Source organism: Hyalella azteca, unplaced genomic scaffold (genome assembly GCF_000764305.2).
Source record: "Hyalella azteca isolate HAZT.00-mixed unplaced genomic scaffold, Hazt_2.0.2 contig7276, whole genome shotgun sequence".
NCBI classification, from domain to species: Eukaryota; Metazoa; Arthropoda; class Malacostraca; order Amphipoda; family Hyalellidae; genus Hyalella; species Hyalella azteca.
Window position 1 is genome coordinate 203,033 of NW_025937404.1, and position 14,189 is coordinate 217,221.

General features: G+C 43.4%; 1 protein-coding gene across 1 annotated transcript in view; it reads right to left on the bottom strand.

Annotated features, from left to right (window-relative positions):
- LOC108678171 (leucine-rich repeat neuronal protein 4) overlaps nt 1-14,189 on the bottom strand; it is a 133,542-nt gene continuing 119,353 nt past the window's right edge. The window contains exons 4-6 of the mRNA XM_018166527.2: nt 2,540-4,110; nt 1,667-1,811; nt 1-944 (exon numbers count right to left, since the gene is read on the bottom strand). Of these exons, the coding sequence (XP_018022016.1) occupies nt 1-944; nt 1,667-1,811; nt 2,540-3,739 (2,289 nt within the window). The 5' untranslated portion in view covers nt 3,740-4,110. The remainder of the gene's footprint in view (nt 945-1,666; nt 1,812-2,539; nt 4,111-14,189) is intronic.

The following is a 14,189-nucleotide window of genomic DNA, read 5'->3' on the forward strand; positions in this document are numbered from 1 at the left end:
TCAAATGTACGAAACAGGAACCACCTCCTCCTCGACAGGACTTCTCTTCTTGTTCTCTATATTCTTATCTTCTACACTTGGCGACGACGGCGCGTTTTTCTGCTGTGGATTGTGTCCCGGCGGCAGCAAGGAGGCGGTCGGCAGCTCCTTGTCCTCCTCCCAGTAGCCCGAGGACTCGTTACCTGCGCCGGCGCTGCTGCTGCTGCGGTCGATGCTCGCGTACCAGTGATGCTGAGGGTCGTCGCCGTACAGCCAGTCAGTGGACAGCAGCTGAAGGTGCTGGGGACCTGACCCAATGGGCACGGGCAAGCGATACGAGTGCTGCATGCCCAGGGGAACATGAGGAGGGTACTTGTAGTGGTGCACGTGGTGAGGTCCTCCAACGCTCGCGGCGTGCAGAGGCGATACGTGCGGCGGAGACACGGAAGGGATTGGTCGAGTGGGAGGCGGGGGAGGGAAGTCCACGAGGTGTGGTGAGAGGTTGTTCGTCATTGGGGTTTGGTTATCCAAAATTCGCGACTGAGTGGGCGTGGAGGATGGGGTTCTGAGGAGCGGACGAAGTGCAGGTGACTGCCGCATGCAGGGACAGTCGGAAGGACAGGAATGCAGAGGCTGTCTGGGTGAGGGGTAGATGAACTGTACGGGAGGAGCTGACGCTGAGTAGTAGCTGGGGGAGGAGTAGACTTGCATGTGCGGCAGCTCCGAGCTCAGAGGCGCGTTAAATTCCCTCTGTCTTGATCTCTCAGCCACCGCTGCTGCGCTAAATTGTAGCGATTTGCCGTCAGCTTCCTGGGACGCTGTGGCTTGGCCGCGTCTCCAACGGCACGCCAAGAACGCCAGGATGGTGACGAGCCCCGCCAGCGCCACCCCCACGCAACCCGCGATGGTCCAAGGCCCCACCGCCGCCCCACACGCGCCCGACCCCAGCTCTCGCAGAGGCACGCCTGCACATGTTAAAATAAGGTTAGTTCAGCAAGGTTGGCACACAACAGCCTTAGACGTACCTACATTGAATGTCTGTTGCTTCGCATGGAAGACCAAACGAATAAGTGACTCTATCGCTGATCATTACAGAAAATATTTCACCTCGTTTGCAGGTATTAGCAGTCACCTCTCTGAATTGTAGCACGTAAGAAATTCCGCCTACGCGATAAGACCAGCAACATTCAGCTCTGAGTCTAAGCACTAATAAAAAAAGCACTTCTAAGTAAGCACCAACAAAAATACGCAGGATAAGATGCGGACAAACTTGATTATCTAAACTTTAGATTATAGATCATTGTGCTGCTGACGATAGAAACCTTCTCTGCTGCAATTTTCCATGCAGTGGATCGACAGGAAGCAAATAAAACCGTGCAAAAATAGTTTCAGTAAAGCAAACTCGTGTAGAATTTCCACAAGGGGTGAGAAGCACAGCAGCACTCAACTCCTATTTGATCTTGACTCATGTAGGTCTCATCAACAAGCGGTTACTGGTAAACGCAGCGTACCGTATAGTGCTCATCAAGTAGTGAGGCACTGAGGCTATACGCTGCATACCGTATAGCGCTCATCAAGTAGTGAGGCACTGAGGCTATACGCTGCATACCGTATAGCGCTCATCAAGTAGTGAGGCACTGAGGCTATACGCTGCATACCATATAGTGCTCATCAAGTAGTGAGGCACTGAGGCTATACGCTGCATACCGTAAGCTAGGGGAGCCAGGGGCGAGGGTGCGGTTGGTTGCGACCTGCGCCAGCCACACCAGGGAGCAGTTGCAGTGCAGCGGGTTGCCTGACACGTCCAAGACACGCAGCTCCCGCATAGGAACCTGAGGAAGAGGGAGTGTTACAATAAAATAACTGGTGCGAGGTGAAGCAGCTAAGTTGTTTATATCTCCTTGTTGTATTATATCTATAAAAATATTACTTATGATCGAGAGATCATCAACACGCACGATGTTCTGTGTAGTTATGAACGACATAACGACCCTTCAGCTACATGTTGAAATCGAGCTACAATGAATGTGCTTGTTAGAATTTTGAATTTAGATCTCGACATTTAATGTCATTTCGATTAACGCAGGAGATGAGAGATATTACCTGCTCTGACATTCGTGAAGTTAACGTTATTAAACAGGGTAATTCATTTTAGGAGGAGGAGAGGAATCAGAATAATTTGTTAAGATTGAATCCAGAACGAACCACGACGGATAGAAATGTAAAGTCTGAGAGCATCAACCATTTAGTTGCTCACTTCTAATTTGTAATGAAAGATTATGTTTCTTGATATGAAATGTTAGGTGTGAGATTTATCAAATATTTAACAAACAGGAGGCGGAGAGTTCCCTAAATTTTCTAAATTTAGATGCAAGATTTTTTTAGTTTAGTTAGAGGGCCTCTAGCCCACACGCACCTGCAGGTGCGTTGGTGAGCCTCAAGCCCTCACGTACCTGGGTGGGTTGGAGAGCCAAAAGCCCACACGCACCTGCGGGTGTGCTGGAGGGCCTCAGGCCCACACGTACCTGGGTGGGTTGGAGAGCCCCAAGCCCACACGTACCTGAGTAGGTTGGAGGGCCTCAAGCCCACACGACGAGAGGTCGAGCTTCTTGAGAGCGAGGAGTGGGGCGAGAGCAGCGGGCGGCAGGACTCTGAGTCTCGTGTTCTGCCGCAGCGACAGCTCCTGCAGCAGCCACCCGCTCACGAACGCGTCAGGACAGACAATTTCGAGCCTCGGGCAGCGCTCGATTTTGAGGAGCGTTAATGAAGGCAAGTTGCCCAGGAAATCTCGAGGCAGCGAGCTGAACATGTTGCCGCTAACGTCTAAGCTCGTCACTTGTGTCAGCGGATAGAAGGAACTAGTCGGCATCTGAGTCAGTCTGTTGTCCAGTAAACTCAAATTTTGAAGTTTTTCTAGACCGAAAAAAGAGTCGGGTAATATTGAACTAATGTTATTCTTATTCAAGTTAAGATGAGTTAAGTTGGCAAGGTGTTGGAAGGCACGTTCAGGTACGATAGAGATTTGATTATCACATAAGTCAAGCTCGTGAAGGGAAGCCAGATTGTTCAGGCTCGATATGGGCACTCTGTGAAGTCTGTTTCTAGCCAAATTGATTCTTCTCAAACTATATAAATATTCGAAACCTAAACTGTCAACTTCTTTAATTTTATTATTTACTAACTCAAGCTGCTCTAAGGAATCTAATCCCCTAAAAACATTTGCATTAAGTTTAGTAAGCTGATTATTATTAATGGTCAATATTCTTAGATTTGACAGGCCGAGGAAGCTGCCATCGAGCAACAAATTGAGGCTATTGCTGTCCAGGTTCAGCGTCCTGAGGATAGCCTGCCCCTGGAAGTTATTGACACCGAGAGACGTGAGCTGATTGCTCGACAGTTCCAGCGTCACGAGGTCAGGGTAAAAGTTCAGCGACTCCTGCAGACTCTGTATTCTGTTGCTGGCGAGGTTGATGGCCACCACGCTGGGGTTCAGCATGATGGGCACGACCTCGAGGCCGGCACCGACGCAGTCCACGTTGACGTCGTTGCAGGAGCAGCCGCGCGGGCAGAAGCCGTCCGTGCCTGACACAAGGAGAGCAAAAGACGTGCAGATTTGCAGCCACAGCGCCCCCGTCACCCAGAAGTGTATAGGTCTCTGCCGCGTCCGGTGGCACGGAGCCACTGTGTTCGTCCATCTTTTAGGAGGTGGTTTGCAGGCTTCGAAGTCCATTCCAAAATTGGGAAAATATTTTATTCGCATGCAGAGTTGAAAGACGAATTCACTAGGCGTTCTGTTAACTACATCGGCTTGAGGTGTTATTCATTGGGATCTCGAATACTCGGAGCTTTGAGTCATGTCATAAAGAACAGGTTGGAAAATTCATTACTATACTTTTAGACAACTATCCATTTCGGAAAATTCAATTACGATTCCCCAATATGAACTTTTTTTTGTTCCTATAGATGTTCAAAAACTTGTGAAAATCCACGACATTTTTGTGACTTGCAGTGCATTATATATGAAGGCGGTGAAACTAATGCGATTCAACGGGGTGCATGTTGCGTTCTGAACTGATGAAACCGACGCAATGATGAATACACGCTTGTGATCTTCCTCAGCACCACCGCGACCTGCAAGAAAAAGAATGACACGGTTAACAGGAGATACATGCATACAATTTGATCTAGTCAAAAATACGAAGGAGTTTAGAAATAATTAAAAAGTGCGGTTCATCTTTAGTTTTGATGATAGAACAAGTAGAAAGACAATGAACAACGCCCGATAAAAAAAATATCTAAACCAATAACGAATAAGAAAATACTAAACGTAAGGCATTACAGAACATTAAAGATACCCAGGGTATGATTGTATAACATTGAAGTTGAGTTTAAGTACACAATAACGATCTCATAGCAATTTAGGGATTGTCAGAAATTAGGGATTTTAGGTTAGAAGGCAGCGGCAAATCGTTTACATTAGAAATAAATAAACAACATAAATTATATTTCTATAAATCATATAGAGTCGATGAAATTCATGATAGCTGGATAACGACCAAGCTCTAGCGTTTGAACGAAGAAAAAATGCCGTAACCAACACATGTCATACATTTGATCTAGTCGAAATGTCTTCTAAAACTAAGCCGCGAGCAATATAAGTCGAGCCGGAGACGAATATAACCATACAAAGTTGCTTTTAGTTTCCCTAAAGTGGCGAGTTGTTGCACAGTCTTGAGCATTTAATACACTAAAGCGGGCGGGTTTATTATGAAGCGAGCCCATAAGTTGGGCAAGGCAAGAGTCGCGCGCCATAAAAGCTCGCAATAAAAGACGGCGCTGCAGCGCATGGGGCGGCCACCATGCAAGGTTCGCTGGTATCCTTCGCGCAGGACCAACACAAAAGGCCCTCGTTTTATGGCGCCTTAACGCTTTTAAACAAACATCACTTTAATTTAAAAATAATATAGCATTAAAAATATAGTTTTACGATCAGCAATAATAATCTCGCGGCCATGGAAGCTTTGGTAGGAAAACTTTTAGAAATAAATTCAAGAAGAAGCTGTCATGTCTAGTTCGTTGATATTTATATATATTGAAGCAATAGTACTGATTGGTCTTTCAAGCTAATTAACGGGTAACTCTGATAACTGAAAGTTTAAACTATGTTTGTATTATGAATCTTCACTGGAAAAGCCTAATCGAGTACAAATGAAACGAATAAATGATAAGGAATGATATAATCGAGTACAAAAGGTGATTAAATGATATTAATCATCTTGGCGGAAGATACAAACGTCAAGGTTACAGTGTATCTGCGAACTATAAGATAGATTGTTAGAAATTTAAGTTGCGGTGATGGTGAACAGCAGCGATTATTTTCTTGCGTCAACGTGTATATGAGCGAAAAATTAGACTGAACATGGACATGGACAAGCCGAGAAAACTATGGATGAGGTCCGACTGGCTTAGTTGAGATTGGACAAAACACGTAAACATAATTTTACATGATAATAACAACTTCTGATGTTCACAACTGTGGAGTTTTATAATCAATATTTATTTGCTGAGGTGCTCGTGGAGTTTTGAGAGACTGAGGAGAGAGTATATATGAATAATTGTGGACCAGCCTCCACTTTCGTTGTTTTCTCGGAATTAATATCGACATAAAACTGCATTATTTTAAGTCATTCTTACTTCAAATTAATATAAAGAGACGGTAGAAAAGTTTTCTAAAAGCATTTTGAGCATGATCAATAATAAAATATGGATACAAAACCCGTGGATTTTTTCCAAATTTTATTTCGCATCCCACTTCAGCAGACGATTTTGTCCCGATGTGGGAACAAGTTTACTCAATCTCGCAATTGTGAGCATAATGAAATTAATATTCTTATTGAAAATTATTTATACGTAACAGTATTAAGATTGTATATAGATTCACAAAAATTTAAAATGGCTAAAAGAGGTACCGCTCTCATATTTATAAAGAATTTGCCGAATACTTTGAGAAGTACCGATAGCGTTATTGTAATTAATGTTTTAGATCAACCTAGGGGTGAAGCATCAGAATTATCGAGGCCCATTTGTTTCATTTGCCGTATACGCGCGAAATCACCCTCGAAAATTCATTAAGTTTCGCCTTATAATGATCGTAGTGTTTTAAACGTGTTTCAGAATCACGGTGCTTATCGCACTAAAATTTATCTAGAGCAACTTCGATTTGCAGGGTAACGGAAGATGTCCATTAGATGTATTACTAATGATGTATTCGTATTATTGAGACTAAAACGCTAATAAACGTTCGTGTCAGTAGCGTTCGCATATCACTAGATTAAGGAGGACAACGAAAGTTAAATAATAAATAAACACTAGATATGCAAGTACGATCGCCAAAATAGAGTGCATTACTCCACGTACCCCAGCGAGACTGGAACGCATTGTCAATGAGAGTGTACCTACATCATTTGCACATCCCCGAGAGCAGGGAACGTTAACTGCGCTGGTACGTTCGTCGTACGAGTAAGAGCGCGCATTTGTCAACGTGCTCCTGCGAGCAGGGAACGTTAACTGCGCTGGTACGTTCGTCGGACGAGTAAGAGCGCGCATTTGTCAACGTGCTCCTGCGAGCAGGGAACGTTAACTGCGCTGGTACGTTCATCACACTAGTAAGACCGAGCATTTGTCAACGTATCCACAGAAGCGGGACGCCTGGCAGTTTTGCATCAGCAACGAAGGGGCGGGAGGACCTTATGGCCGTAAAAAATATGAGGACGTCAGTGATGGACGAGCTTCTGAAAGAAATTACAAACAAGCGAGAAGCTCAAACGAATTAACTCTTACGCTAAAAGGCTTGGGAGTGGCAGGGAGTGCTCGGGAAAAAAATCCTTGTGAGAGGCGAAGACCGAGGGCGAGCACGAGCTTCGTGTAGCTTTAACTAAGCAGTTATACGTAGGAATTAATTTTTCATCATATTACAGACATCGCACTTGACGTCGTTTTAAATCCAAAAGGAATACTAAAATTTTATTTGTGATTCAATACTAATATAGAGCGATACAAAGTAATAGAAATAATGAAATCTAGAAACTTGCATTCTGCACAGTTCTAATAATGGAATGAATATTCCTCTCAACAGCAGTTAATCATTTTATGAATTATAATTGTGACCAAAAAAAAAATAATGGTGCTTCCCGGGCCAAGCAAATACTACGAGCGAAAGATATGAGCAAGTGTCTAGAGCAAAACTGCACGGTCATTAAAAACCTATTCTTAATTCGAAACGCTCGCGCAATTGAACAATTCATGGTAGATACGAGCGTTTAAATGAACACTCCATTAAAAAGACGAGAGTTCAAATAAGCACTCTAAAACAAAGACGCCCGTGCAAATTAAAAACTTCAAGGCAAAAACGAAGTACATTTTGATCAAGAATACAACATCGGGAGCCTGCTGCCAAAGTCTGCCGTAAATGATATCGCGCGTGACACGTGGACGGAAAGAATAAGCTCGACTCTCACGAGTTTCATTTATTATAAAACTGACAGCACCGGCCGCTCGCTCATAAACCATGAAATATGACCGCCTTCACCAGAAAAAGAATGTCACGTACTTCCCCCTGAAGAACTGTCATTCCCGAGACGGGAACTGTCACAGTCGAGAGTAGTTAACATTTTCTCGGGAGCGACACGACACATGTGGCTAATTTAACTGGCCAGGTTACTCAGCTTCCCCTCAGGGACTGCCGTGCGTTTCACTTAGCTAGGAAAGCTTTGAGAATTACTAGCAAAACAATACAATTTTAGAACATACTTACGATATTGAAAATAGCAAATAAATCTCCAGAAAATGTTATTATATTTTTTTAATTGTTATCAAATAATTGTAGCTAATTACTATACTTCTTCGTATGTTATGGATTTCTTCCCAACACAAAGATTCCGCCATCGAGTGAAAAGTTGAAAATTTTCAAACAGCTTAGACCGCGATGTGTACCCGAAACAGCATTCAGTTTCTCAATGAATGCAAATTAAAGAATGATAGAATGATGCCGATACCTCAAAGTACAAATAAAGTACGTTAAGCCAAACAATAGAATTAATCCACTAAGGATTAAATAACGAAATAAATGCCAAAAAATCAACCATATTTCTAGGGAAAATACAGTGTCTGAAACGTTAAGTCAGTGAGGACGATTTCAATAGGAATAGGTAAATTTAAATTGCATTTGTTCTGCACTTCTCGGTCAACTTGCGATTCAAGCAAACTAATGATGGATAATTTAAAATGTGCAATAGCATGGAAATTAATTATTTTCGTAGTACGTTTATTTAAAACGGGAACTCACGTGAACACCGAAATTTAATTGATGGTTAGGTCTAAATAGTGTCAAGCGAAAAATAATGCAAATAAATAAATATTATTAAAGCGCTTCTTCAATAATATATAATTTTAATAAGTCATTAAAATTATTCTGCACATTATTTTCTTTATTCCTTCAATGTTTAATTAAAGTTTGCTTGCATATTGATTTAGTCTTCAAAAGCAAACTTCAAAATTATTTCAATTCACAACATTCAGAGATACGGTAAAAGCAGAGGAGACAATAACCTCATGCAAGCATCACACACCTTTTTCTTGGCCGAAAACTAGCTATCCCCCCAGCGCATCCCCACGCAATGAGTCTGAGTTGGTAATGAAAACAGTGGAAGCGACCTGTCTCAAGCGCAGATAAGAAGGCAGCTTTCTTCATTTCTGAAATTACCGAGCCTGCTTGTTTGTTGATGCAAGGGACGAAGCTCACGTGTATGTTGTCCCTTACCAAACACGGAGGGTTGTAGCCACCCATGCAGCGTCCGTGGGTATAAAATGTATACACAACCTCATACGCACACACACATCGTTTTATAAGAAGCTGTCTAGGCAAATATTTGCCTTTATCTTAGGCCACCTAGAAAATTATGGTGTAAATATTGCGATCAGCTATACATGCATCGTGTGGTAGTATTTGAATTCCATTAAACATATCATGTGATGATGTAAACAGTTTTAGGAAATAATCAAGTAACTATAAGATGATAGAATGAATATACAACGCGACCAGAAATTATTAAAATACATTAATATTAATAAATTCGTAGGTGCATATCAACAACGAATTAGACAGACTTAAGAGGCAAAACATCAATGGCAAGAGAAATCCAAAGAAAAAAAAACATATACAAGCAAGACGACCACCCTGCCACCGCTGAGGGGGCAGCCTTGGACGCACTCGCTTGCATCCATGCAGACGATATTTATTAGAGGATCAATTGTGCAATCTAGACCGGTAGTCTATAAGGAGACAAGCAATCCTGGTGCCACAATAGGAGACCGGCCATTTACTTCACGAAAACTAACACCGCACAGCCAGGAACAACAATTGTGCTCAGCATGCAGGGGGCAACTAGCTTACTGTGCCTTTTGGCTCGGGCACTCGGTCATTGCTTCGGACTAATGCAGGAGCAGTGCACTAGTGTAGGAGCAGTGCACTAGTGTAGGAGCAGTGCACTAGTGTAGGAGCAGTGCACTAGCGTAGGAGCAGTGCACTAGTGTAGGAGCAGTGCACTCGTGTAGGAGTAGTGCACTAGTGTAAGAGCAGTGAAGAAACGACGTTAAGCTAGCCAGAGGCTGATCACATACAGTGCAATAAATTCAGAGTAGTTCATAAGGAAGGCAGATGACTGGTTTTTTATCGGAGGGAGTAATCAGTAAAGACACTCGATTCGCGATTGTTAATACCAAGCGATGTTGCAGCATATGCACTACACCAGCGTTGTAGCTTTACGATGCGGATAGTCAGACAGCCGCGTCTCGATTACGATGCAGCAATGCGAGGCTGCCAGGAATGCTGCTGTCGTTTGTTTAGGAGACCACAAATGAAGGAGTTAATGTAGTCCCTGAGCTGCCGGACAACCCGTGCCTCTCTAACAGCCCACCCACGGTGGCAGCAGTCACACGCACACGCACCTACAGACGACGCTGGACACTACCGGAAGAACACACCTACAGCTCCAGACTGTGCTGGACACTGACTCACTACCAGCAGAACACAGCTACAGCTCCAGACTGTGCTGGACACTGGCTCACTACTAGCAGAACACGCCTACAGCTCCAGACTGTGCTGGACACTGGCTCACTACCAGCAGAACACACCTACAGCTCCAGACTGTGCTGGACACTGACTCAATACCAGCAGAACACACCTACAGCTCGACTGTGCTGGACACTGACTCAATACCAGCAGAACCTACCCACAGCTCCAGACCACTGGCTGCTGGCTCACTATAGCGGCGCCATTTGACATGCGAGGAGCTGTGTCGTCAGAATTTTTTCAACCCCTCTTGAGCTGTACAGATAATATCCAACGCCAATTACATCCTCACTCAGAAACGACTATTTTATCATTTATTTTATTGGACGAGAGGAAGAGACTCACGAGTAACGTCCTCTGTACACGCAAACGCAGAGCTCGTCGGAAGGCAGGATAAGCTATCATGTCTGAATAAAATATTGAAGTACTGTAGCTAGATACGGGCAGCCATGCATAATATTCACAGGAGAATAATTGTACCAGCTAGAACCTTAAGTCCTCAAGTTTAAGAAATGCTTGTTTAAAACACAGCTCAACAAATTTTCCGTGACGTACCCTGCCTACAACCGCACGTAATACACAGACTTCAGTTACGACTTCCCCAATAATTTTACGTAACTTTAAGTTGACTGAACAGTCGCAGTTCGGTCATGAAATTATTCACTCCAAATATTTCGTGATAAAATTAACAAGAGCCCATCAAATTCCACTCTGAGAATAAATGTCTGCAATAAGGATGGATCTTTCGGTGACACACCAGTAGAATGTTCGACGCCATTATTTTTAAACTTCCTTCCTGGCGGCTGAAAACTAAGTACATTACATTTGAATATACAAATTAATTATAACATTTTAATTTCAAAGCAAAAAGAAGCTTACTGTGTTAAAGTTTTTATATAATTCGTTCATTGGAAGCCAAACAATCACCCGAGAAGGCTTTGTGTGACGCCAGGCGGATAGCACGCGACGCGTCACTCAAAACAAACGAGAAAATTGCACCAGCTTGCATACAAGCGGTGGCAGGTCCGGGACGTGGCAGCGACGTGCCCCCTGCCACAATTCCAGCATCATTATCGCCGCCTTCTGTGGGCCACGGAAAAATCCGGTATGATTTTCCCCAGAGTTGCGCCGCCGTAATGCCAGGTTATCTTCGAGTTCCCTGGACGCGGCTTCAAATTTACAAAGCATTCTTGGGTCCCTAATGACAGACAGGGTGTGCAATTTGGGGAGCAAGGTTCATCAGACGCTCAGCTCCTTTTGTGACAAAGAAAAGCAGTTTTGAGGTAAAGTGGAGCGTTTCCGTGATGAAAGGTTGTGCCGTCAACATGAGTTTTGAAGGGCCTCGGGGTCACTAGAGATCCGCAGCTGATGAATTTTCTGAGCCAAAGCCGAGCTTTTTGCGCGTCGTCTGAAATGGGTGACGGCCCCCGGGGGCAGTTCAGGGTCATGCAGACGAGCTCATATTAAATTAATCTAATTAGTAAGGACAGGCTCTAGCATATAGTAGTGAGAGATCAGTAACTGAAATTTATTATACATATAAAATTCACGTCAACGACCGTAAAAACTGAATAAATTCCGTCGTTGCAAACGCTGCACAAAAATCAGTACGGAAACCTTGCACTTCACTTTTCACTGAACTTAGATTGTGATCGTTCCGTAATTAACGGCTGGTCGAGTTTGATAAACTCCAATAAAGAAATTTATTTAAAGTTTTTAATTCTTACAATAGTACATAACCGAGAGTCATAATTAGAATTTTAATATGCATCATATAATAAGCATGGGATAACGGCCATGGCTCAGAAATAGTAGTTGGATTATGAAAAAAACTCAAATTTCAGTGATCGCTGATCTGCTTGTACCGGAGACATTGAAAAATTACAATGAAAATAATGTACATTCCACTAACTCCCACCGATTCCATCGTGGCATGTAAAGTTTAATGCTACATTAGTAATTTGGCACAAATATCTATTCTGATTATTTAGTTTTCTAATGACCTCTGCTTCAGAACGCAGCTTAATTGTTATGTCTTGGCCACCGGGCTCACGAGAACATGTTTTCAGATGAGACACAAGGCAAGCGAAGAAGCCATGCTCAATCCTAGGAGCAATATGAATAGTCTGCCTCAGAAGACGACTTTCAAAAAGCGATGCTCGGCTAAGACAACAAGCGTTGAAACGAGTGCAGTGATCGCGTACACATGTAGGCGTTAATGGAATATACGGGACGAAGATAAAGCGAGGGGCCGAGCAGCCTAGCAAACAAGACACAAGCGAAGAAACTCGGTGGTGTTTGGCGGGCTGTCGCACCTGATGGATTGCCTCTTAATTTTTTGTCGTCTTTCTGCCAGTCGACTAGACGAAAAGATTGCAAGGAGCGTCCTGCAATGTGGACATCAGCCGTCTTGTTGAGCGCAATGAAATTCTCTGTGGCTTTTTTGCAAATGAGCAAAACAATTGGTCTCAGTGCGTTGTTAATGGGTCTTCAGTTGCAATAAAGTTTAGAGCAAAAACTGACGGTACGTGCAGCTGTACAAAACAGTGATTTAATTAGAGCTCGTTCGTTAAAGTTGGAGCAACATGAACATAACGGCAGCTATCATCACTAATATGAGGGAATTTTTACCAAAGCCAGGAATGGAGAGGAGTCGAAAAATCCGGCGTTGGGGTGATTAATCGTTAGTATAATTACGTGATAACTGGGTTACAATCAACGAGTTAATCAATGGCGGCAGATGCTCGTTAGTGATTTTCCGCCATGTTTTACCGATTGAAGTAAACCGTAAGTAAGTAAATTCTGAAATAAGTTTAAATTTTTAAAATTAGGGGAGGAGCGCAAAGTTACAACATGCACTAAATACATCAGAGATCACATGTGTGCACAAGCCGGCCGGAAAGCAGTGTAGGGGAGGCTGCGCTTCCGCACCGCACGAGGGCTCCGCTGCCGCACGTCTCAGCCTTTATTGTTGACTTTGTCGTGCTGCTAATAGCTTCAGTACTGCAGTTGTTATGATTGAAATAAATTTTATATTTAACGAGTAAAGTGCTGGCTGGAATCCTAATGATTATCGAAAAAACAGGATAGCAATTATCACTGCCGCTGTGATAAAGGCATTTTAAGCCATTAGCTAAAGTTCTTAGCAATTTCGAACTTTCTAACTACGAAACAAGCCAAAAAAACGTAATTTTTTGTATGCAACCATAAATTAACGCATTTCATGCAGTGCAGGCCAGATCCAGTCAGAGCTGCCGCCAGTATGAGCAGCACTAGCAGAGCGCAGTGGAGTGAGCGGTCTAGGACAGTGACAGCCGACACTCGCACGGCCGGGCCCGCGCTCGAGGTCGCGCACTGCGGCCCCGACCGTCACGCTCTGCACGTCACCCTAGCGAACTCTACTGCGTCGTCCTCACTCAACCTATTCCGGGACACTCGGTACAAACTTACGCGCTACTACAAGCAGCAATAATGCATAAATATGTTGCTCCAATTTCAACTTGTACAAAAATATGCGATGCTCCAAGCGTTATTCGAAACAAATAATATATACGCGCTGCTCCAAGCGTGAATGCGTGATGTCAAAGAAAATAGCCTAACTCCTGTGCTAAAATGGGTGCTAATCGGAGCGCGATTCGAGAGAAAATGTAGGTTCTGCTTGATGCGTATACGTACGTAGGGTGAAGAAAAAGGTGCTACTTGATACGCACATAAGATGTGCGTATGCACAGCTTTATGTGCAGCAAGTGCAAAAACGCAAGCTGCTTAGTGTGCTTAGAACAGATGGAACATGCGCTACTTAATGTGTTTCGAGGTACAAATTATTTGCTGCTCAACGCGTTTCAAAGTGCAAAATTTGTGCTGCTTAATGCGTTATAAGATGCAAAACTGCTGCATAATGCGTTTTAAGGTGCAAAATATGTGCTGCTTAATGTGTTTTAAGGTGCAAAATATGCGCTGCATAATGCGTTTTAAGGTGCAAAATATGTGCTGCATAATGCGTTCTAAGTTGCAAAATATGTGCTGCTTAATGTGTTTTAAGGTGCAAAATATGTGCTGCATAATGCGTTTTAACGTGCAA